This window comes from Chaetomium strumarium, assembly GCF_033439665.1.
Source record: "Chaetomium strumarium strain CBS 333.67 chromosome Unknown B0T15scaffold_2, whole genome shotgun sequence".
Taxonomy (NCBI): domain Eukaryota; kingdom Fungi; phylum Ascomycota; class Sordariomycetes; order Sordariales; family Chaetomiaceae; genus Chaetomium; species Chaetomium strumarium.
In genome coordinates, this window is record NW_026944430.1 from 3,789,170 (window position 1) to 3,808,898 (window position 19,729).

At 55.8% G+C, this 19,729-nt stretch overlaps 7 protein-coding genes across 7 annotated transcripts; 2 read left to right on the forward strand and 5 right to left on the reverse strand.

Annotated features, from left to right (window-relative positions):
* Nucleotides 1-38: 38 nt before the first annotated feature.
* Nucleotides 39-2,341, reverse strand: B0T15DRAFT_122748 (uncharacterized protein). Its single transcript, XM_062861646.1, has 2 exons — nt 1,259-2,341; nt 39-1,203 (listed from the first exon to the last, which is right to left on the reverse strand). Exons 1-2 carry the CDS (start codon nt 2,154-2,156, stop codon nt 257-259), a joined length of 1,845 nt encoding a protein of 614 aa, XP_062724697.1. The 5' UTR covers nt 2,157-2,341; the 3' UTR covers nt 39-256.
* A 709-nt stretch (nt 2,342-3,050) lies between these two features.
* On the forward strand, nt 3,051-4,418 carry B0T15DRAFT_122753 (uncharacterized protein). Its single transcript, XM_062861648.1, has one exon. It carries the CDS (start codon nt 3,276-3,278, stop codon nt 4,299-4,301), a length of 1,026 nt encoding a protein of 341 aa, XP_062724698.1. The 5' UTR covers nt 3,051-3,275; the 3' UTR covers nt 4,302-4,418.
* A 459-nt stretch (nt 4,419-4,877) lies between these two features.
* On the reverse strand, nt 4,878-8,206 carry B0T15DRAFT_122764 (uncharacterized protein). Its single transcript, XM_062861649.1, has 3 exons — nt 5,803-8,206; nt 5,075-5,749; nt 4,878-5,010 (listed from the first exon to the last, which is right to left on the reverse strand). The coding sequence occupies exons 1-3, from the start codon at nt 8,080-8,082 to the stop codon at nt 5,002-5,004; spliced, it is 2,964 nt and encodes a 987-aa protein (XP_062724699.1). The 5' UTR covers nt 8,083-8,206; the 3' UTR covers nt 4,878-5,001.
* Nucleotides 8,207-9,219, reverse strand: B0T15DRAFT_122750 (RecF/RecN/SMC). The gene is made up of 3 exons (XM_062861647.1): nt 8,986-9,219; nt 8,836-8,929; nt 8,207-8,769 (listed from the first exon to the last, which is right to left on the reverse strand). The coding sequence occupies exons 1-3, from the start codon at nt 9,014-9,016 to the stop codon at nt 8,331-8,333; spliced, it is 564 nt and encodes a 187-aa protein (XP_062724700.1). The 5' UTR covers nt 9,017-9,219; the 3' UTR covers nt 8,207-8,330.
* Nucleotides 9,220-10,392: 1,173 nt separating this feature from the next.
* B0T15DRAFT_122821 (uncharacterized protein) lies at nt 10,393-12,760 on the forward strand. The gene is made up of 2 exons (XM_062861650.1): nt 10,393-10,405; nt 10,493-12,760. Exon 2 carries the CDS (start codon nt 10,565-10,567, stop codon nt 12,317-12,319), a length of 1,755 nt encoding a protein of 584 aa, XP_062724701.1. The 5' UTR covers nt 10,393-10,405; nt 10,493-10,564; the 3' UTR covers nt 12,320-12,760.
* A 441-nt stretch (nt 12,761-13,201) lies between these two features.
* On the reverse strand, nt 13,202-14,972 carry B0T15DRAFT_390603 (WD40-repeat-containing domain protein; the record flags this gene model as incomplete). Its single annotated transcript, XM_062864549.1, has 3 exons — nt 13,202-14,514; nt 14,571-14,695; nt 14,761-14,972. The coding sequence occupies 3 exons, from the start codon at nt 14,970-14,972 to the stop codon at nt 13,202-13,204; spliced, it is 1,650 nt and encodes a 549-aa protein (XP_062724702.1).
* A 2,107-nt stretch (nt 14,973-17,079) lies between these two features.
* B0T15DRAFT_122869 (phosphoribosyltransferase-like protein) lies at nt 17,080-19,209 on the reverse strand. Its single transcript, XM_062861651.1, has 3 exons — nt 18,170-19,209; nt 17,941-18,099; nt 17,080-17,846 (listed from the first exon to the last, which is right to left on the reverse strand). The coding sequence occupies exons 1-3, from the start codon at nt 18,978-18,980 to the stop codon at nt 17,470-17,472; spliced, it is 1,347 nt and encodes a 448-aa protein (XP_062724703.1). The 5' UTR covers nt 18,981-19,209; the 3' UTR covers nt 17,080-17,469.
* Nucleotides 19,210-19,729: the final 520 nt, after the last annotated feature.

The following is a 19,729-nucleotide window of genomic DNA, read 5'->3' on the forward strand; positions in this document are numbered from 1 at the left end:
CAGCAGCCGGGCGGCTGATCCCGCTCCGACACAGCGGGTCTCACCCGAGCCTTAGGATCCGGGGCCGCAGCCCCCTGTCTCTTGCGATTCGCCAGCGCTGACAGCCAACCGTTAGGATCGCGATATGCGGCCTATGATCACGCCATCGTCGCCACATCGATACCATGCACGTGCTGTGCAAAATGTCGGATACAACCATTTTCCAATTCGGAACATACCTTAGATGTACATAAGGTATCCAATCCAAACAACCCCTTCAGCCGGTACACCGTTCCTCTGGCGGTCTCCATTCCAGCCCCAGCCCAGCGAACACCCTCCGTTCCGCAGTCAGCATATCCGGCGCCGGCTTCCCATCCGGCCCGCTCTCCAAGTCGACCCACGACCCGTCCTTCCGGCTGCGTATCCCGCTGCTGTCAAACTTGAGCGACAGCTCCTTCTTGCAGTACCTCCTCAGGTCCCGCTGGAATGTGGTCCCGCTCGTCCACCCGAGCACAGCGCACCCGGCTGTCCTCCAGGGACTGATGATGATATCCACGCGGCGGTGCGGGTTGGGATTCCTGGCCTCGCCCGTCGTCCACCGGGGTTCCTGCCAGACCACGAGTGCCTTGTCAAGTGTGTCGAATCCGGTCCCGGCTTTCTTCTCGTTGCCCTTCCAGCTGACGGGCACCTGGCCCCGTTCCGAGTTGGTTGTGCTGAGGGAGAGCGTGTGCGTGATGTACCTGTCCCGTTCCAGGCTGACGACGATGCGCTCGACAAAGTTCTGCGTGGCTTTCTCGTCCGGGTGGCTTAGGACCACGTCAACGTCGCCGCTCTCCTTCTTGCCTCTCCGATAGCCGCCGACGATGACCATCTGGAAGCCCCTGTGGATTTTGTTGGCGTGCGCTAGGATTATGTTGGAGATGGACTCGACTTCCGCGCGGGGGATCTTGATCTGGAACTCGTCGTAGTATTTGACGCCGATCTGCTGCACCCGCGAGAGTGTGTCCCAGCCGTACTCGACGATGTCATCGAGGTCGCGCCAGCCCCGGTTGTAGAAGTCACGCGCAGTAGTCTCGGCCACGCCCCAGATTTCGTAGAATAGTTTGAGCACGGCAAGCCTGGGGTCGGCCTCATCCTCTCGAGCCTCCTTGATCTGGCCGGTGTCTCTGAATTCCTGAAAGAGCAGGGCGATCTTATTGCCGCATCCCGGGAGCCTGGCTACTTCTGTGGGCTCGCTTTAGCGGAGAAGACTTGCCTTACGTGCCATGAGAGCTCTTACCTTGTGCAGTCTGAAACGTATAAGGATAGGCAGCAATGGTGGCGATTGCGCTGGAGTAGGCGCGCACCCCTATCTTGTCACCGCTCAGCGTCCTGGCTGTCTTGATCTTGGTGAGCTCCTCTATGAAGGCCTCGTTTGGCGGATGAACGGGGGTCGGGCGTTGACAAGAATACGTAGTGTGAAGATAATCCGGGATCGGCGGCAACCGAGTGTCTATTTCATGCTCTGAAGTTGTCTGTCTGAGCAGAGAGGGTTTGACCGCCGGGTGGCTGTTGTAAGTCTCGCCAGCTCTCCCATGTGAGGACCTTGGCCGCGGGATTCTGGGCGAACTGCCTGCATCGGCGACAGCGCGTTTCAAGACCTCGGCTGCCTTCTCCGCAGGCAAAGACCGCGGGGGCTTCACCGGTGTTCTGAGCATCTTGCGGCCTTCGTACACAACATAATCGTCTATCGGGAGTACTTCCCCGGCCTTTACCGAGTCAGTAAACCATGTAAGCTTCACCACCTTGACAGTCGGCTCGACAAGGGGGTTCCCTATCAAGCGCCGCTGGATCTCGCCTTCGGATGCCGTGTCCGAGTCTATATCAGAACTGGCGAGCGAAGGGGCCGTCAGCTTGACACGTTTCGGCGCTGGAGTCGCAGATGGAGAACGCTCTAGCGGATCGATTTCCTCCGTGATAAGCTTGTGCTTCCTAAGCTCGAAGAGTGCGCGCTCCTTGCGAAACACCTTTCCGAGGACGACCTCAGCCTCATTGATGTCGTAGGTGAGAGTGGGTATTTGCTCCTCTAGGTCCTGGAGCTCTTTCGACCGGAGATTCGTGGAAAGGAGGAATATGACGGGGAAGCTGAGGGTTACATTGCTGGCTGATTTGCGTCGGGGGGGAACATCCATGGCCATTTTCACCTTTGCATGCAGTTGGAGTCTTCTTAGGAGTACTTCGGATGGAGCAAATCCCTCGACGAAGCTGAAGCCATGCAGGAACAGCTAAAAGCCACTTAGGGATGATTAGGCATTCCGCGGTCATCTGGGGAAAAGGCAATACTGGCAAAACGGTGCTGGAAACCAAGGAAATCTACTTGTTATCCAGGCGGATGATAGATTAACTATAGGAGGAGGAGTCCGCCCGGGACTCCCCGTGCGAAATCCGGCGACGTCCAATGCGAGCGTGCGAAAGACGGTTGGAGCCGCATTGGGTTGTTGGGGTCTTCCAGAATACCGGTATGAGTAAACCTGCACGAACTTTCAAGTTGAGGTGGTGAGCCCGCGCATGTTCACCTCGGAGGCACTTCGCGGAGGTATGACGAAGTTTGGTCCGGAAGAGGAAAGCGGTTTTGTAACGCTTGTAACGGCTTGCAGATCTGCGTCGTGTGTTAATTACGTCTGTACAAACTGTACGCGACTAGCATCTGTCCTTGTGCTGAGCTATTCCCAGTTCTCTCTACGACAGTGTTCAAAATACTGTGTGTGTAATGAACTTCAGTTGGTCTTGATCAAGTTTCCCAGCCGCCCCACACCCATGCATGTCCAGGTGGTGGAGAATTGTCAAACTACCCGGTGCTTACGTTGATAAGATGATCCTCAACTGCGCAGCGTAGGCTTTGATGATGAATCGCATTTCTGAATTGGGGAGAGGGTCGCGTCCGACTACTTCAGATGAGAGCCGTTGCCCTGAGTGACGCAGGCCTTTGTCACTTCGACACGCAACGGTCTCAAAAGGTCCGCGTTCTGGAGCATCAAACAGTGAATTTCTTCCTCCTTCCACAGACGAGGCGGACAAAATACAAGAACACGTCCCGGACAGGCCTTACGCCCATACGTCTCGTCTGAACGTTCACTCGCAACTGCACTTTCACGAACCATCCATAACAGTCTTTCATCTTGTGGCCCTTCAAGAATTTCGCCGTGGGAACTCAAACCAGAGCTGACTTCTCACTCACGTCTGTTCCTCGCACTTCGCCCCTCGACTTGTGACAACCGCCCACCACAGATCGGCCAAGGGAACAATCGCCCTGCGAAATGGAAGTTATCCAGACTCTCGTCCGCTCGGTCGCCCGAGCCTTCTACACGACCCAAGAGATCCTCGTCGTCGACGCCCTAGTGATGCACTCGGCGCTGCGCGACGACGAGTTGGCCTACCTCATGAAGATGAATCTGAAGGACCTGCATCGCCTTTGCGCAGGTCTTCGCGATGCACGCTTTCTGGTCGTGCACACGCAGCCGGAGATAGTGGAGGGTAGAGGCCGACCAATCAACCGGACGTATTACTTCATCGACTACCGCGGGACCATCGACGCCATCAAGTGGCGCGTCTACAGGACCGACAAAGACATGCAGGGCAGTATCCAGCCCACGGAGGAGTCGAAGGACTACTCGTGCCCGCGCTGCCGCGCCCAATGGACCCAGCTGGAGGTACTCGACTCGGTGTCGGCCGCGGGCTTCACTTGCCAGCGCTGCGGCACCGTGCTGGAGCGGATCACGGAGCGCGACGCACCCGGCCACGCGCAGTTGTCGCGCATGAACAATCAGTTCAAATTCATGACAGACATGCTGCAGCAGGTCGACCAGGTGGTGGTGCCCGAGTGCACCTTCGACAAGGCCATCCAGACGGCTCGCCCCGTCGTCCGCGAGGCCACCTACGAGGCGCCCACCAGCGTGCCCCTCGAGACGGGCCTCAACAAGCCATCGGCCGTCAAAGGGCTGGCCAATGTGGGGCCCAAGACGATGCAGATCACGATTTCCGACGGCGACGACGCGCAGGAGAAACTCGAGGAGCGGAAACGCAAGGAGCAGCGGCTGAAGGAAAACGCACTGCCGTCGTGGATGTTGGACAGCGCCGTGCCAACCACCATGTCCACGACCACGGCGGGGGCAACGCGGTCATTTGAGATGATGGACGCCGGCGCGGATGATGAAGACCCTACGCGGACCAAGAGGGTAAAGCTGGAGACCACGTCGGCGGCCGATGACAAGGACGGCGTCATGATGAGCTTCAAGAACGAGGATGACGACGAAGACGAATTCGAATTCGAAGACGTGGTCTGATCCGGCCATCGGGGGAGCTGCTTGGTGTTCGAACCAGGAAGCGTGTCGGGACTGGTCCACCGGACAAACTCGAGGGCAGAGGAGGGTGATACCTCAGTTAGCCCAAAATGACCGGGTTGTTTTGGTTGACTAGTATAACGGAGATGGCTCTCGCGGATCGCCCCAGAATGGGAGCATGTGGATGGCTGCGATTTGCTTGCGAGCGTACCGATACCACCATCTACCGGTGGCACACTACGAGCCAGTCTGCTCGTCTACAACGGGAACGGGCGGCCGTCGATCGAGTTGAGACCCCGGGATTTGGCTGTCTTTCTGCAAGACACTACGCTGAACTTCTGGAACTCTGAGGACCCGAACAGAGTTGGGATGGAGGCAACGGCCTTGGCGGACACGGTGGAAAGTGTCAGCACGCCAGATGGCCGTAGCAACGGACAAGCGATTTTGGGCAGGCATATATATGGTTAAGGGATTACTTCACGTTTAATTGTCTGGGGGCAAAACAAAAGCAGGACTCTGTCCGGACGCGGCAGGCCTAGATAGAGATGGAAGAATAAAGCCATTAGGTCCAAACCAGTCCCAATTCGCCGTTTCGAAGCGTCGTTGGTTCGTGAAGTCAAAGCACTGCCTCCCTTCATGCCACTCGGATTCCTCTCTCCAAGACAGTGATTGCTGCTAGCCACCCGCGGCGAACAATGCGTCATCACACATACTTTCGAAGCTGCGTATTGTCAGTGGAGTCGTCCTTAAGAAAGGTCAATGGGAGGATAACTCACATCCAACGTCAACGTCCGCGAACTATTCATCTCCTGATCGCGATACACCCCGACCAAGCTCTCACTGTCCTGGAAGAGCGTCGGCTTGAGACTGATGACAATGAACTGCATGCCCGGCCCAGCATGTTCGCGGATATACTTTTTGATCTTCTCGACGTTCGCATTATCGAGCGCGGCATCCACCTCGTCCAGCACAAAGAAAGGACTTGGCTGGTAAGAGTGGATCGCGAACAGCAACGCTAGCGCGGCCATCGTCTTCTCGCCTCCGGACAGGTGCTCCATGTCGCGGAATCGCTTGAGCGGCGGCATGGCGTGGTATTTGATCCCGGACAGGTAAGGCGTGTCGGTATCTTCTTCGATGTCTAGGTAGGCTTGGCCGCCGAGGGGATAGGCGTCGGACCGGGTCAGGTCTTTGTAGACGTGTGTGATCTGCTCCTGGATGTGTGTGAATGCGCGGTTGAAGAGCTCGAAGCGCTTCTGCTTGACTTCGTTGAAGGCTTCCCGCGCAGCGCGGAGGGCGGCCCGGGAGTCCTCGAAGTCCTTTTCGGTGGCTTCGAGGCGCGACTTCACGGACTCCAGGCGCTCCATGGCGCGCATGTTGGGATTGAGCTTTTCAAGCTCGGCTGTGAGTGAGTTTATTCTTTCTTGCAGTTTGTCTTCGTGGTCGTCATCGGGCTAAGGATGGTTAGTGTATCTGAAAGGGTCGGGAAGGGAATAGACGAGCCTACATTCTTGAGATCATCGTCCAGGCCGTCAAAGTCAATCTCAATGCCGTAGTCGTCCATTGCCGCCTCCAGCACCTCGTGCTCGTCCTCCTCGCCGTCCACATCCATTGCATCCTGGTCTTTTTGGAGCAGGACATCCTCGTTCGGGATGTTGTCGAGAGAACCCTCCTGCAGCGGTAATTGGACCTGCTCCAGCTTGCACCGCCTAAGTAAGGCGAATTTCTGACCGCTGTTCTTCTGCACTGTTGCCTCGAGGTTGCTGATTTCCTTCAACCTGGACTCAATCTCCTTGGTCTTCTTCTGCAGGTCCTGTTTCGCATCGGCCACCTTCTTGGACTTTTCGGCGTGACTGGCCTTGATCTCTTCGAGCGATTCTTGGAGAGCTTCCAGCTCGTCCTGGTCTTGTGCCATCGCTTCCTCGATTTTTTCTTTCTCCTGCTGGTAGGCCTCGACGTCCTTCTGGTGCCGTTGCAAGGCTGCCTCCATAGCTCGCAGCCGATCGCTAGCCACGTCATGTTGCGACGATTCCCAAGACAGGTTGTTTTGGATGCGTTGCTTCTGCAGGTCGAAGTCCTGGCGTTTCTGAGCCGCCTCCTGCTCGAGACTGCCCTGCTGAGCTTCATAGGCACGGATGTTCTCGTATCCGAGTCTCTTGCAGAAGCTGGTGAAGATCTTGTCCTCGACATCTGAGATGGCCTTTTCGAACTTCTCGACGGTAGCGCGTGTCCGCTGGAGCTCGGCTTCCTTCTCCACATACTTTGGCTCGTATCCCTTGAGCTCTCGTTTCGCATGATCAAGCTCCTTCTGCTTGCTCTTGAGGTTCTTCTCGAAGGCAGCGAGCTCGCTCTGCTGCAGACGGAGCCGTTGTTCCAGCGCGCCGATCTCGTTCTGCAAAGACTCCTCAGCCGCGCCTCGTCTTCCTGGCCTGGGCAGCTTTGCGATCTCGTCCCGGAACTTCTCAGCCAACCGCTGCAGATTTTGAACGTCGTGTTCTTCGAACCGTCGCTTCGATCCTTTGTCCTCTGGCAAACGACCGCCCGACATAGTGCCGGCCTTGTGGATCACATAGCCCTGTAGGGTCACAGCCTTCACTTGGATTTTCCTGTTGTACACGATGTCTTTGGCAACATCCAGACTGTCGCAGACCACAGAATCGCCGCAGGCGTATGCAACAGCCCGCTCCACAGAAGGATCGAAATCGATGGTGTCAATGGTGAGTCGCGCGCCCGAGATCCCTTTGACGGCTGGGTTGGACGTGTTGACCTTGATGTTGTCGAGCGGGATAAAGGTAAGGGGAGAGAAGCGCTGGTCTTTCAGGTATTGAACGCAATCTACAGCGGTCTTGTCGGTGTCGACCACGACTGCGTCAAAGTCGCGGCCCAGCGCAGTGATGACAGCTTCGTCATATTTCTTTTGCTTCGGCTTGCAGAGCTCTCCGACCCGCCCGCGGACGCCCGGATAGATGCGCTTGAGATCGCTTACCATGTTTCTCATTCTGGCCTCCTTCTCGTTCTGTCTCCGCCCCATATCCGCGTCGTCCAGTTTCCTCAGCACGTCGCGGAGCTTCTCTTCCAACTCTGTATGAGTGTTGTTGATCCGAATCCGCTCAGACTGGACGCTATTAAACTCCTTCTTCTTCGCATCAATCTCGCTGGTAATCTGGCGGACTGCATCTTGGCTGGCGTTCCTGCGATCCTTAACCGCTTGGACCTCGCTCTGGAGCTTCTCGACAGCCACCTGGAAATAGTCGATCTTACCCTTGAGGCTGTATACTGTAGCCTCATCGCCCTTGAGTTGGCGCTCCAGATTCGCTAGCTTTGTCTTGTTTTCCGATGTCTTCCTCATGGCCTCGGCCTGCAGAGTGGTGTACTCCTTGCGGTCTGCGTCGCTCAACTCTTTGCCCTGTTTCTTTAATGTCTCGGCCCATTGCTTCTCGAACTGTTGATGTGCTTTCTCGAACGTGGCCAAATCCTTTTTCAGCTTCTGTATGTTGGTCGCTTTGTCGTCGCGGTCCTTCTTGACATCGCCCATCCTTTTCCGGAGCACGCCCATGTCATCCGAGCTCTGCTTGATTTTCTCAACAATCGGGACAAGGCTATTCTCCCTGTCTTCGATGCTCTTCTCCTTGCCCTTGATGCTCTTCTCTACTTTGTTGACCTCGCGGCCCACGGCGGCCTGCTCCTTCCGCGCAGCTTCGAGCTTCTTCTCAAAAGCGTCAACATTGCGGCGAAATTCCTTCAAGTGCTCCTGATGCTCCTGGATTTTCGCGCTGGACTCGTCCATAACACGTTGGAAGTGATAAAGCTTCCACAATATGTGAGTAATGACTGCCTCGTCCCGCTCCTGTGTCTTCTTTTGGAAGTTCTCTGCCTCCTTTTTCTGCTCCTGGTACTGCTTGATTTCCGAATTTATGCCCCGTCTCCTGTGCAACTGGAAATTCTGGTTCTCTGCGGCCTGGTCGGCCTCGGCTTGGAGCCTCTCATACTCGGCCTTGTACTCCAGGCTCCCTGAGATCTGTTCAATCAGGCGCGTCAGATCCTGGGGGATTGGGAGGCAATGGCCTCGACGTCTCCTTGGAAGACCAGAAAATTCCGCGCCTTGATCAGGATGTTCTCCTCCTCGAGAGCTTCGTTGTACTGTTGCGCGGTGACAACACGGTCGTTGATGCGGTACTCGCTGGTGCCGTTGCTCGTGATGGTTCGTTTCCACCGTTGCTCGTCCCCCGCGTCATCCTCATACACCGCCATGACCCACGCCGTTTTCGGGTCGTTTCGCGATGCGCGCTGAGAGGAATCTTCATCGTCACCGTTCACGTGGCCGCTGGTTTCCCCGTTTGTCGTTGGCGCCGCAGTCCCGTCATCTTGGATCTTGGACGTCTTCATTACCCGGCCGCGGTAGACTAATTCGCGAAGATGGGACGATCGAAGGTGCGACGACTTGATGCCCAACACGAACGAGATGGCGTCCATGCTAAGCAAAGAGCACGTAAGTGAGCGCCGAGAGCTGTGATGCTTTTGTCCAGGATGCACAACTTACGAGTTAGATTTTCCCGAGCCATTTGGGCCGATAATGGATGTGAAATATGAGTCGCCGAATAGCAGGGTGTGGTGGCCCTTGTAGGACTTAAAATCTAATATCCGAATGAGTCTCTGGGCTGCGCGATTGAGATCATCTGGTGGGACTCACTGAAGAGCTCGAGACGGATGAGCTTCCCCATGATTATGACTGCTTCTGCTCACGGAGCTCGTGATCCGTTCAATGCCGCGATTTGATATCGAGAGTTGCAACTGAATAACGCGGTAGTTGGCACTCACAGGTACGTGGCGCAGTGTAGGGAGGGAAACGCGCGTGGGTTCAAAGCGCCGAGTCAATGTTGGCCTGTCTGCCTCATCAGTCGCGTCCGCTCCCGACCTAGCTGTTATCGCGACAACCCCGAATTTCCATTTCCAGCGCGACGAGGGCGGCGGATCAAGCCGATCTGGTGGGGTGACTGCACGGACCCCCACTGCGGCACTGTGACTGCGGGCATCACAGATCAGGGTTAGGGCTATGTACTGTAAAGCACTACTGTATTGTTTGTGCATGTACTACTCGGTACTCATCTCGGCCAAGCTGCCTGGATCTTGTTCCGAGTCCACTAAATATGGACCTTTGCTGTGTCTTGATTACCGTAGACATGTGCCTTGAACGAGGCAGCAGCCTGCATGCAGGAGATTCTATCCAAACTCTTGGGTGTGTACATACACATATTACCTAGGTCGTTTGTACAGTTGCCACATATTTAGGAGTATCTGGAGTGCTGACAAACCCGGCAACGCACTTATGTATGCCTCCCTCCCATCAATTCGTGAGCTTGGAAGCATCATTCTATGCCAAATGCAGGCGTTGTAAAAGCACACGACCGGAGGAATATACGCAGGGTCTCAGGAAATCGAGTGTGTCAGCTGGACCCCTGACTTAGTCACTCAATAGGCAACTAGAAGTCAATCGCCGTCTCTATATAAACGTGTGCGACTTCCCCAGTTTCTGGCTGCCATATTCGTCCACTCAGAGAGGGGGATCGTGGCACGCCAAATGCTGAGCCAGTCGCAAGGGTCCTAGCTGTGGGACGTTGGAGCTGCAGCACTAACGTTAGACGTCAACCACTGGCACCTAGGTATTCCTTGGTTCGCGGTCAGATGGGCGTCCCATGCCTTCTCATCACAAGCTTCGGTATCCGCTGTCGCATTTTCCCAAGGTGCACACTACGGCCCAAAGCTCTAACAAACCACAGATACCCGCTGACCTTCTGGTGTAGCCCTCCCACCGTCTTCCCCTCAATTCTAGCCTCGCGGACCTCAAACACCACAGCTGCCTTGCACCTTCAGAGACAGCATCGACATCTTGGCCAAAGCCTGCCAAGTTCCAACACCAGGACCTATAAATCATTCGGGATACCGCTCACATTATCTGGAGCCTGGGATAGGCGATACCCGAAACACAGACGCATTTGCCAACTCCCTCACTGAGCGCACTCTCCCTTGATCCCATCGCCTATTGTTGCAGCTTTGTGTAAGTCGACCAGGTTTGACCGCCTGCTAGATGTGTCGCCGGGGCCCTCTATGACGTTGGATACCCACCGGTTTATCGCCCATCTTTGTTTCTCATTTATCAGTTACTGTCAACGTAGTTGTCTGACACCTTACTTCTTCAGCTCAGCTTCCGTCGTATCTACTTACCAGGTAGCTAGACCGGCCCAGACGAACCAAGACCACGGCACGTTGAGATGGCGGAACCAGAAAGTAGCAGCAAACCCATACCAACCCCCCGCGGTAGCAACAACAACGGCAACAACAAGTGGGAGGGCGCATCCACCGACAGCGAAGCGATCCTGACGCCAGACATGAGCGGAACGCCGCCTGACGACAACTCGCTGCACGAACATGCCGTTGAGACACCGACCCTGGGTCCGACGGTTCCCAAGAGCCCCGGGCTCTCGCGCAACCCGTCCTTCTCGGGCAGCAGTTCCTACCAAGAAGACTGGGACCCGTTTCCGCCGCTGGACCGACTGACCGTGCTCGACATCCTCGACAATTTCGCGTTGTCGCAGCAGATCGAGAAGCTCCAGAAGGGCATCTCGGCACAGACGGAGAAGGTGCGCAAGTCGCGCGAGGCCCTCGGCAATAGGAGTCGCATGGCCCGCGAGCGCATGGTGGACGAATGGCGGCGTCGGGTGCCCTCGGCCGAGGAGCAGCTCGACCGGTACCGCAGGCGCATGCGCAACAGCGTGGAAAAGCTGGGGGCGCGGTGGAACGACACCAAGGCCATCACACTGCGCGAGAAGATCTCGTTCATTTGCGGCGTCATGAACATCTTCGTGAGCGGCTACCTGATCGGCGGCTACCCCGAGTGGTTCCACCTGTGGTACACCGTCCAAGTGCTCTACTTCATGCCCATCCGCTTCTACACGTACCACAAGCGCGGCTATCACTACTTCCTCGCCGACCTGTGTTACTTTGTCAACGCGCTCCTCATGCTCAGCATCTGGGCCTTCCCCACCTCCAAACGTCTCTTCACTGCCGTGTACTGCCTCGCATACGGCAACAACGCCGTCGCCATCATCATGTGGCGCAACTCGCTCGTCTTCCACTCCTTCGACAAGGTCACCTCGCTCTTTATCCACATCATGCCCTGCGCAACCCTGCACTGCATCGTCCACCTCCTCGATCCGGCCGAGCAACGCGCGCGCTTCCCCGCCATCTGGACCATCAAGAACTCCCCGCCGGGCTCTGCCACCGCCTACGCCAACCTCTTCTCCATGCTCGCCTGGTCCTCCATCCCCTATGCTGTCTGGCAGCTCAGCTACTACTTCTTCATCACGGTGCGGCGGCGCGAGAAGATCGCCGCTGGCCGCCCCACCTCCTTCACCTGGCTGCGCAAGTCCTACAGCAAGGTCTGGATCGGCAAGATCGTGCTCGCCCTCCCCGATGCCCTGCAGGAGCCGGCCTTCATGCTGATCCAGTACACCTACGCCGTCCTGACCATGCTGCCCTGCCCGCTTTGGTTCTTCAGCCGCTGGGCGTCGGGCACCTTCCTCATGGTCGTCTTCGCCTGGTCCGTCTACAACGGCAGCACTTACTACATTGACGTGTTCGGCAAGCGCTTCCAGAAGGAGCTCGAGGCCATGAAGGCCGAGGTCGCCAAGTGGCAGCAGAGTCCGGATTACATGATGGGCGGGCTGGCGAGTCCCACGCTTGGCCCGCACGAGGAGCTTGGTACACCTGGATTAGGCGGCATTGCGTCTGCTGCTGGTGGCGGTAAGGGCGACGGTTGGGAGAAGAAGAACAACAATATTGGGGATGGCATCTCGGGCAAGGCACTGGATGATAATGCGGGCGGTGTGAGCGGCGTGGATAATATTCCGCTGCTGAACGACGAGCGGCCGGCTGCGGTCATTGCGACGGGTATGGATATGGATGGTGGGGCGATGGATGTGGCGCGGGAGAGGAGAGCTAATGCCGGGCCTGGCGGCTCTTCATGATTTGGGGATTTTCAACTTTGATTTGTTCTCAGTGTTCTAATGAGGAGCAGGCGATTTCAACTTGGCCGGCGCTGGATAATAGAGGTCACCGAGATCGAGCCGTCGTCCATATTAATGACTCAGAATGCTCTGGCGGATAGAGACCTCGAAGAATTCGAGGTAGGGGAGCTTGGGCGGAGGATCGGATTGGATTCATTCTTTTATGATGATACCCCTGCCATAGCACAGCTCAAATCGGTTTCATTGTTTGTCCTTTCCCCCCTGTTTCGGTGTAGTTCCTGGGTCCGTTCTCAGTACCCGTTTTCATACCAAGGAGCGCAGGTAACGGTAGAAGGCATATAGGGGAATAGTTTAGTATATGTGTCAAGTCCCATAGGGGGGCATTTCTCGGATTAGAGAGGTCAATGTCGAAATACCAAACAAGAGAACCAGGCACGAATGGGGAGTGCAGACAATGTGTGTCAACAGATTGGCATTAACAAGTCTGAACCTTCAGACGTAGCTCAAGCCCGCGTACATATCATCATAATAAGCAACGATTAGACGACGCTTGGCTTGACCCAAACCACCAACGCCAATCCTGCACCAAGCCCATCTGCCCGTTTCAAATGTCACCGCCCGTGCGCAAGAGAAGCATAACCAACGCCAGCCCAGTTCCATGCACAGGCAAATCTCCCAAAGTCATCTCTCTGTATCATTGATCCTTGCCCGCTGTACTAGGCAACGCGCAACGCCATCCGAGATCCCATGGGGAACCAAGCACTCCCGCTGCCCGTCCTAAGCCGATGATGCACACGCATTGCCGTCACCAGATACGAAAAGAAAATGCAAAAGCAGATGCAGCTGGGGCAGTCCCTTGCCCACAACATTGTGAGTTGCCCTTCAGCGAATGACCGGGAGATCGATGCTTCCCCCTAGCAGCCTTATTGGTTGCTTCGGCTTGAAAACCTCCCAGAATCTCAACGTCTCGTCCCCGGCCCCTGTAACGACCTGTGTCCCATCCGGGCTCATTGCCAGATAGAGCACCCGATAAGTATGACCCGTAAGGCTGGCAACGCGCGTCATGGATGGGTACTTCCAGATCACAAGGTTATTTTGAATGTATCCGTGGGTCGAAATGAGCTCGTTCGAGTTCTTCGACCACATGAGGTTGCACACCTGGCTTCCCGTGTCGATCTCGTTGCGGACAACACCGCGAACAGTATCGTGGAAGATGATCCGGCGGTCGGCCGTACCGCCACCGGAGGCCAGCAATCCACGCTGATGAGGCGACCAGGCGAGTGCCTTGACCGCGGCGATGTGCTCTGTGAAGGCCCAGAGCGGCTTATGGTCTTGAACCTTGTCCCAGACCAGGACTGTGTTGTCATTTGAACCGCTGGCCAACTGCCCGTCCTGGCAGTTCCATTTCAACCCGCACACTTCCTGCTTATGCCCAAGCAGCTGCTTCACCCACTGGTCTGGAGCCCTGACGTCGCGATGCAATATTGACCGATCCCGTGAGCCTGTGGAGAGAATGTGGGCGTTCCAGGCTAGCGAGCCGACGCGCGCAGTGTGGCCCGTCATGGTCCGCAGCCGCTTAAACTTTTGAGCATCCCATATTTGAACCAAGCCCCTCTTGGTGCCCACGGCGATGTGTGTCCCCTTCTGGATCCAGGACACGCTGGTGACTTTGTCGTCCTCGAGTGTGCACAGCTTGGCAACCTTGCCATTCTGTGCGTTATACATGAAGACGCCGGTACCAAGGCCGACGGCTAGAACATCCGAGCTGCCCCAATCCATCAGGTTGAGATAGAAGTCCTCGGCAAGATTCGGCGCATCCAGGACTTTGAAGGGCACTTTGCTGACTGTTCTGTGCTGTCGCCGCGGTGCGAGGAGCATCTGTTGACTGTTGTAAGTGATAGGAGTTGTGCTGTACGTGTCTAGGCGCGGATCCGGAACTAAGCTATGTGCTCTCTGAGGCGTCTTCCTGGGCGTGGAAAGGCCAACGAGATGCTGATGGCGCGGAGACACATATGAGAACAGGTTCTTCTGAGGGGTTGAAGGTGTCAATGTCGTCGGCAGTGATGGTTCTGTAACCCTGGGAGGCGTGCGCATCCGGTCGTGCTCTGGAGTCCACCTTGGCGAAGTCTGGGGAATAGTATCCTCGAAGAGCTCTGCACGCAGCAAATCCCTAAAAGTCTGATCGGCTTCCTCACCTGCAACGGGGTATTAGCACGGCGTAGAGTATGAGGTCAGCAAGATGCACACGCACTCCGCTGCGAGCGATATCCCCTTGGGGGACTCCTTGGTCTTCCTCTCTCCGGAGCAGGCCGCGGTGGGGGTGGTATCAACTGAAACCCAGACTGCAAATCGCGGCCGGACCGAGCTGGAATAAAGCTGAAATTTGAAGTCAATATGACTTTGCACCAGGAAAAAAAAAGATTCGGTTCATTTTCGCATACCGATCGGCATCTATCCTCTGCCGTTTCCTACGCGGGCTCCCCTGCAAACTTTCCCTCTGCTGGCCCGATGCTTCCGATACCTGCAACGCTCTTGAAGGGCCTTCGCCGCTTCCACCTGGCAATGATGAACGCGCTTGGCCGACAATCGAGTCGCGTCTCGACGACGGTCGCTCATGACGTGGGCCAACCGAACTCGGTGTCGCACCGGACATGCCGCCGCCCTTGAGCGACATTTTGTTCCCCCTGAGAAATTGATGCCGAAGTAGTCCACGGAATCTAGGCGACCGTAACGCTAGAAAAGGCGCACTGATTTTGCTGGAGCGAGCCAAATGCGGGCTACTGCTAGGCTTTGAGTCGTATTCTAAGCCAGCGCGTCGACGGTGAAGAATGAGCCCACGCCGAGTAAAATCCAGAAACAAAGCGTTTCTATCTGTTCGCGTAACGATGCTGTGTGGAGCGCTGGGCAGCACGATGTCGCGGCAGGTACACAATGTTGAGCGCAGGAGGCTAAGGTCGGGTCGTTGACTTTGTCGCTGGTTCGGCGGGGCAACGGTGGCAGGGGGCGAACGCAACACTTGCGTGGTGGTGGTAACAGGCGCCCAAGCAATCAGGAAGTCATGGCAATCGCGCTTTGTTCTCCAAAGTTGCGCACCCGATATCACGATTCGCGCTATGTCGACGGCGCCTATGATGATGTGTCGCAAGATCGAGGTGTGCAGTCGAGCAAAGGACGGGGTTGGAAGCGGCAAGGAGGGCCTGTAGGGTAGCCAAGTGGGCTCCGTTGGTGCAATAGTACAGTGAATCTGAATTTCTTTGTATTGTTGTTAACTGTATTGACGGTATCTCTCTCAATATTATTGTCATTCCTATTCATCCTCCGGCATTATTAAGTGTCATTACCTAATAATACAATATCTTACATGCTCATACCAGTTACGCACGCCAACCGCGAAAACAAACCGTCGCGGTCCACCGCTCATTCGCCCTGCGGCCCTGCCGGCCATCGTGGAATGCACGGGCCATCAAAACAACGGTGGTGGGTGTCGTGCACCGGGATCTCAACCCAGACTGACGTTCAATAAAGTTATTGCTCTGGTCTCCATTGTGCATAAGTAAGTGAAACATTATCAATACCTTTCACCTAAATTCTGGACTCTTTACAGAGTACTATTTGGTTCTTGTTGTCAGTGGACTCATTTTTGATTGTTAATCTGGCTACAACTGCTTTCCAAGGTCCCAAGATGTAACGGCCTTGCGTAAGGTACACTGCACAGGTTGGATTGTGACGTTGAGGTGGACACTTCTTTCTGCCGATCCGGTGTCAAAACCCAGCTCCTCCGGTTACCTATGAGAGCCGATTATCACGTAGGAACTACCGTATATGAAGTAGGTACCGTAGGCAAGGTGCCTGGTGCCCATCTTCTAGGTGTACCTTGCCTGAGGGCTTCGTGCCGTGGAACCTGCCAGAAAATAGTGATCTAGGTCCCCCTAAGAACCGCCGTGAGCAAGATAGCGTCTCCTTCCAATCAATCTCGGTGTTATTTTCCTCCTGCGGTGGTGGTTCGCGATATTTGTTATCACATCGCGACTGGTGCTCTCCCTTACACTTCCTCTCCAATTCAGCCGGGCACGTGTACCCGCCAACTCACTCTCGGATTTGCCAGATCGGGATTTGTTGTTGTTATGTTTCTATCCACGCTGCAGCTGCAGCACCTGTCGCGCTCCGGGGCGAGCTGAGTGGCTGAGAAGCCCGGCTCGGCAGAAGGCGACAGTGCCGCTAGGCCTGTCCGCGCGGCCCGCCAATGGCGAGCGCGTCTGCAGAACCCCCACAACGCGTTGAGTTCGCGTGTCACTCATTGCAATACCTGGCCTTCACCCCGCATGCAACCGTTCAACAATTCACATGCATTTCCTGATCTTGTCGCACACACCAGGATCAAGCGGGTAATGCCAGGGATTGTCTGTCTGATGGAACATGCACAACGGCAACTCCACCCTTGAATGCAATGATCTCCTAACACAAGATTTCCCTGACCGGGCGGGCAGCCGGGAAACCTTGGCAGGCGCCATGCGGCACGCTTCGTCCCACGGCCCTGGAACCTTAAATTCTCCCTGAACTTTACCGTCTATCATGTCAGGTAAGTACCATACACATCTCGAACTAGTAGTTGAAGTGAACGTCTTTTCCTGCATCATGCTCCCTTGAGCCGGTAAGGCTGCCGTCATAGTCCCAGCCTGCGCCAAATGTCATTTCCCATGTCTGTCTACCTTGGTACTAATACTAGGTATCCAATGGATTCTTTATGCTGAGCCGCACTGTCATGATCTGGCCGAGAGAGGTTTGAGAGACTGAGAGAATACAATTCGCTATCTAAGTACTATTGCCGGATGGGTATCATGGCAACCTGGCGATGCTCTGTTCCTTTCCTCCTGAATGAAGCCAGCAACTATCCCTCGTAACACAACATCTACCTTTACGTAAGGTATCCAAGCTAACCAGGGATCATGAGGGGACAACGATAGTAATGGAAAAACATATCCCACACCGATAGCCTCGCCAGCACGAAAGAAATGAACGACAATACCCGAGGTAGGTACTATCAGGCATCTACATAGGAATACAGCTTTGCCCCAGATCTTTGACGAGACAAGGCGCTCTAGACCGGGCAGGCCAACCCGCACCTCCGTTATCCCAACGGCGCATACCACTCATTCATGAAACAGCATACTGATGCTCTCACCATGGTGCACCCTCCTTATCGCCTCGGCAAACGTTGCACTGATATCCAGCACCTCCAGCTTATCACACGCGGCCCGGTGCGCTTCCTGCGCAACGGTATTTGTCACCACGATCCTGTCCAGCGCAGAGGCGTTGATCCTAGCAATGGCGTCGCCGCTTAGCACGCCGTGCGTCAGCAGCGCAACGACTCTGACGGCGCCCTCCCGCTTCAGCAGCTTGGCAGCGCGCGTGATGGTGTTTCCCGTGTCGACCAGGTCGTCGATTAGGATGCACACGCGCGACGCGACGTCGCCGACTAGCATCATTGTTGCTTTGGGGCCGTCAGAGATCTTCGGCGAGCGGCGTTCTAGACACAGCGGGCATGAAGATATTAGAAACCCTGGGGCCAAAGAGCAGGATCAAGGAGACCGGCCGGGGATGGAAAAGATGGGAATACTTACCCTTGTGGATGAGGGCAAAAGCGAGCCTGAGACTGTCAGCTATTGCGGTGGCACGTTTAGCACCGCCTGCGTCGGGACTGACTATCACAGCATCACGGTAGTTAGGGATATTTAACTGAATGTAGCGTTTCAGGAGCGGGCGAGCACAGAGATTATCAACTAGGAAGACCATGGTCAGCCCAACGGGGTCGCTTCAGTAGGCTTCCTAGGGATAAAAGAGAAAACATACCGGGGATGTCGAAGAAGCCCTGGTATGAACTCTCATGGAGGTCGCAGGTCAGAATCCGGTCCGCGCCAGCGCAAGTCAACAAGTCCGCCACCAGCGACCCGGCTTGGGCCATGAGCATCTTGTGTCCGGACCTGGCGTGCAACGCCATCATCAGCGCCGGGTTCTCGTAGTCGTGCGTCGTATAGCTGCCGGGACGCGACGGAGCGGCCTGTCCATTCCCTCCCGCTGTCCCGGTCCCATTTGTCGGTAACTGTTCCTCCCTGTTCCCCGAAGGAGGAAGCCCTGCCATCACCTCGCCCACATCCAACCCCGCGCTCATCATCAACCCCGCCGTCCTCGGGATATTCGGGCCCGGCGTAACAGGCACGCTCTCGAACGTGTAGTAGCCATCGCCCTTCTCGCCACGGCGCGTCCTCCCGGCGCCGGCAACCAGCGGGGCGCCGGCCTTGGAGAACGGCAGATCCGGCTGCCTCGAATAGGGAAACAGCGGCAGCACGGCCGTGACCCTCCTCGCGCTACCAGTCTTGCAAGCCGAGATCATGATGCAGAGCTCAACGAAGTAGTCGTTGACCGTGTGGGCCCCTTCCACCTCCCCGTCCGAATCCCCATTGCGTCCGCCGGGCCCGACCCCAAAGGTCTGGACGATGTACACGTCCTTGCCTCTCACCGAGTTCTTGATCTCGCAGCGGGTCTCGCCGCTCGAGAACTTGGCGAGTACGCGGCTCGAGGGCGAGATGCCGAGGATGGAGGCAACCGAGTCGACAAAGCCCGGGTGGGAAGTGCCGGAGAGGAGGACCATGTTACGGACCATCTTGGAGGTTGCTTCTTTATTGATGGGGGTCTTTGTACTTTAGGCGGGCAGATATGGATTGGTCGTTGCTTGCACGGAACCCGGGCGAGTTACTAAGTGACAGGCGGCAACGGGACATCAGGGGACTTCAGTCGCAAGGTGAAGGTTTCTTTCATATAGATGTCAAGGTTGGCAAAGGCAAAAAAAGAAAGGCATGTAACGCGCAGCAAACGCCCTTCGGCCGGATACACAATTCCTCTCCAAACCAAACTCGAGGTTGAGAGTGACTGACCAAGTGAGTAAAGTAGAAACCGCAAGAGAGTTTGGGGAGGAACAGCACAATCGCGTCTAAGGTACCTGTTAGGAATGATTGGGCACCGAGACAGTTTGTCACCTGAAAAGGAACAGAGGGGAAGTGGTGTGGTACCGGTCCGCGTAGTACAAAGCGAGGGGGGAGATCTCTCATAGCAAGTTCAGACCATGACAGGAAAGACTGGATTGACACAATTAAAACAGAAAGAGGAAAAAAGGCACACACGCCAACGTATGAAAAATAAAAGCAGAAGAAAGAAGAGAAGGAGAGAGAAGAAGGAGAGTCCCGCGTTCAAATCCAGAGCCTCCGGCGTGGTATGCATCTTCGGTGCCGAAAAAGGAAGGGGATGTGTAACGGTCACCTAATGTAGAATGACGCGGGACTAGGCGTCCCCGTGGGTTTTACCTTCCATCCTTCATGCATTAACTACCGAGGTACCTATACATACCTTACCATA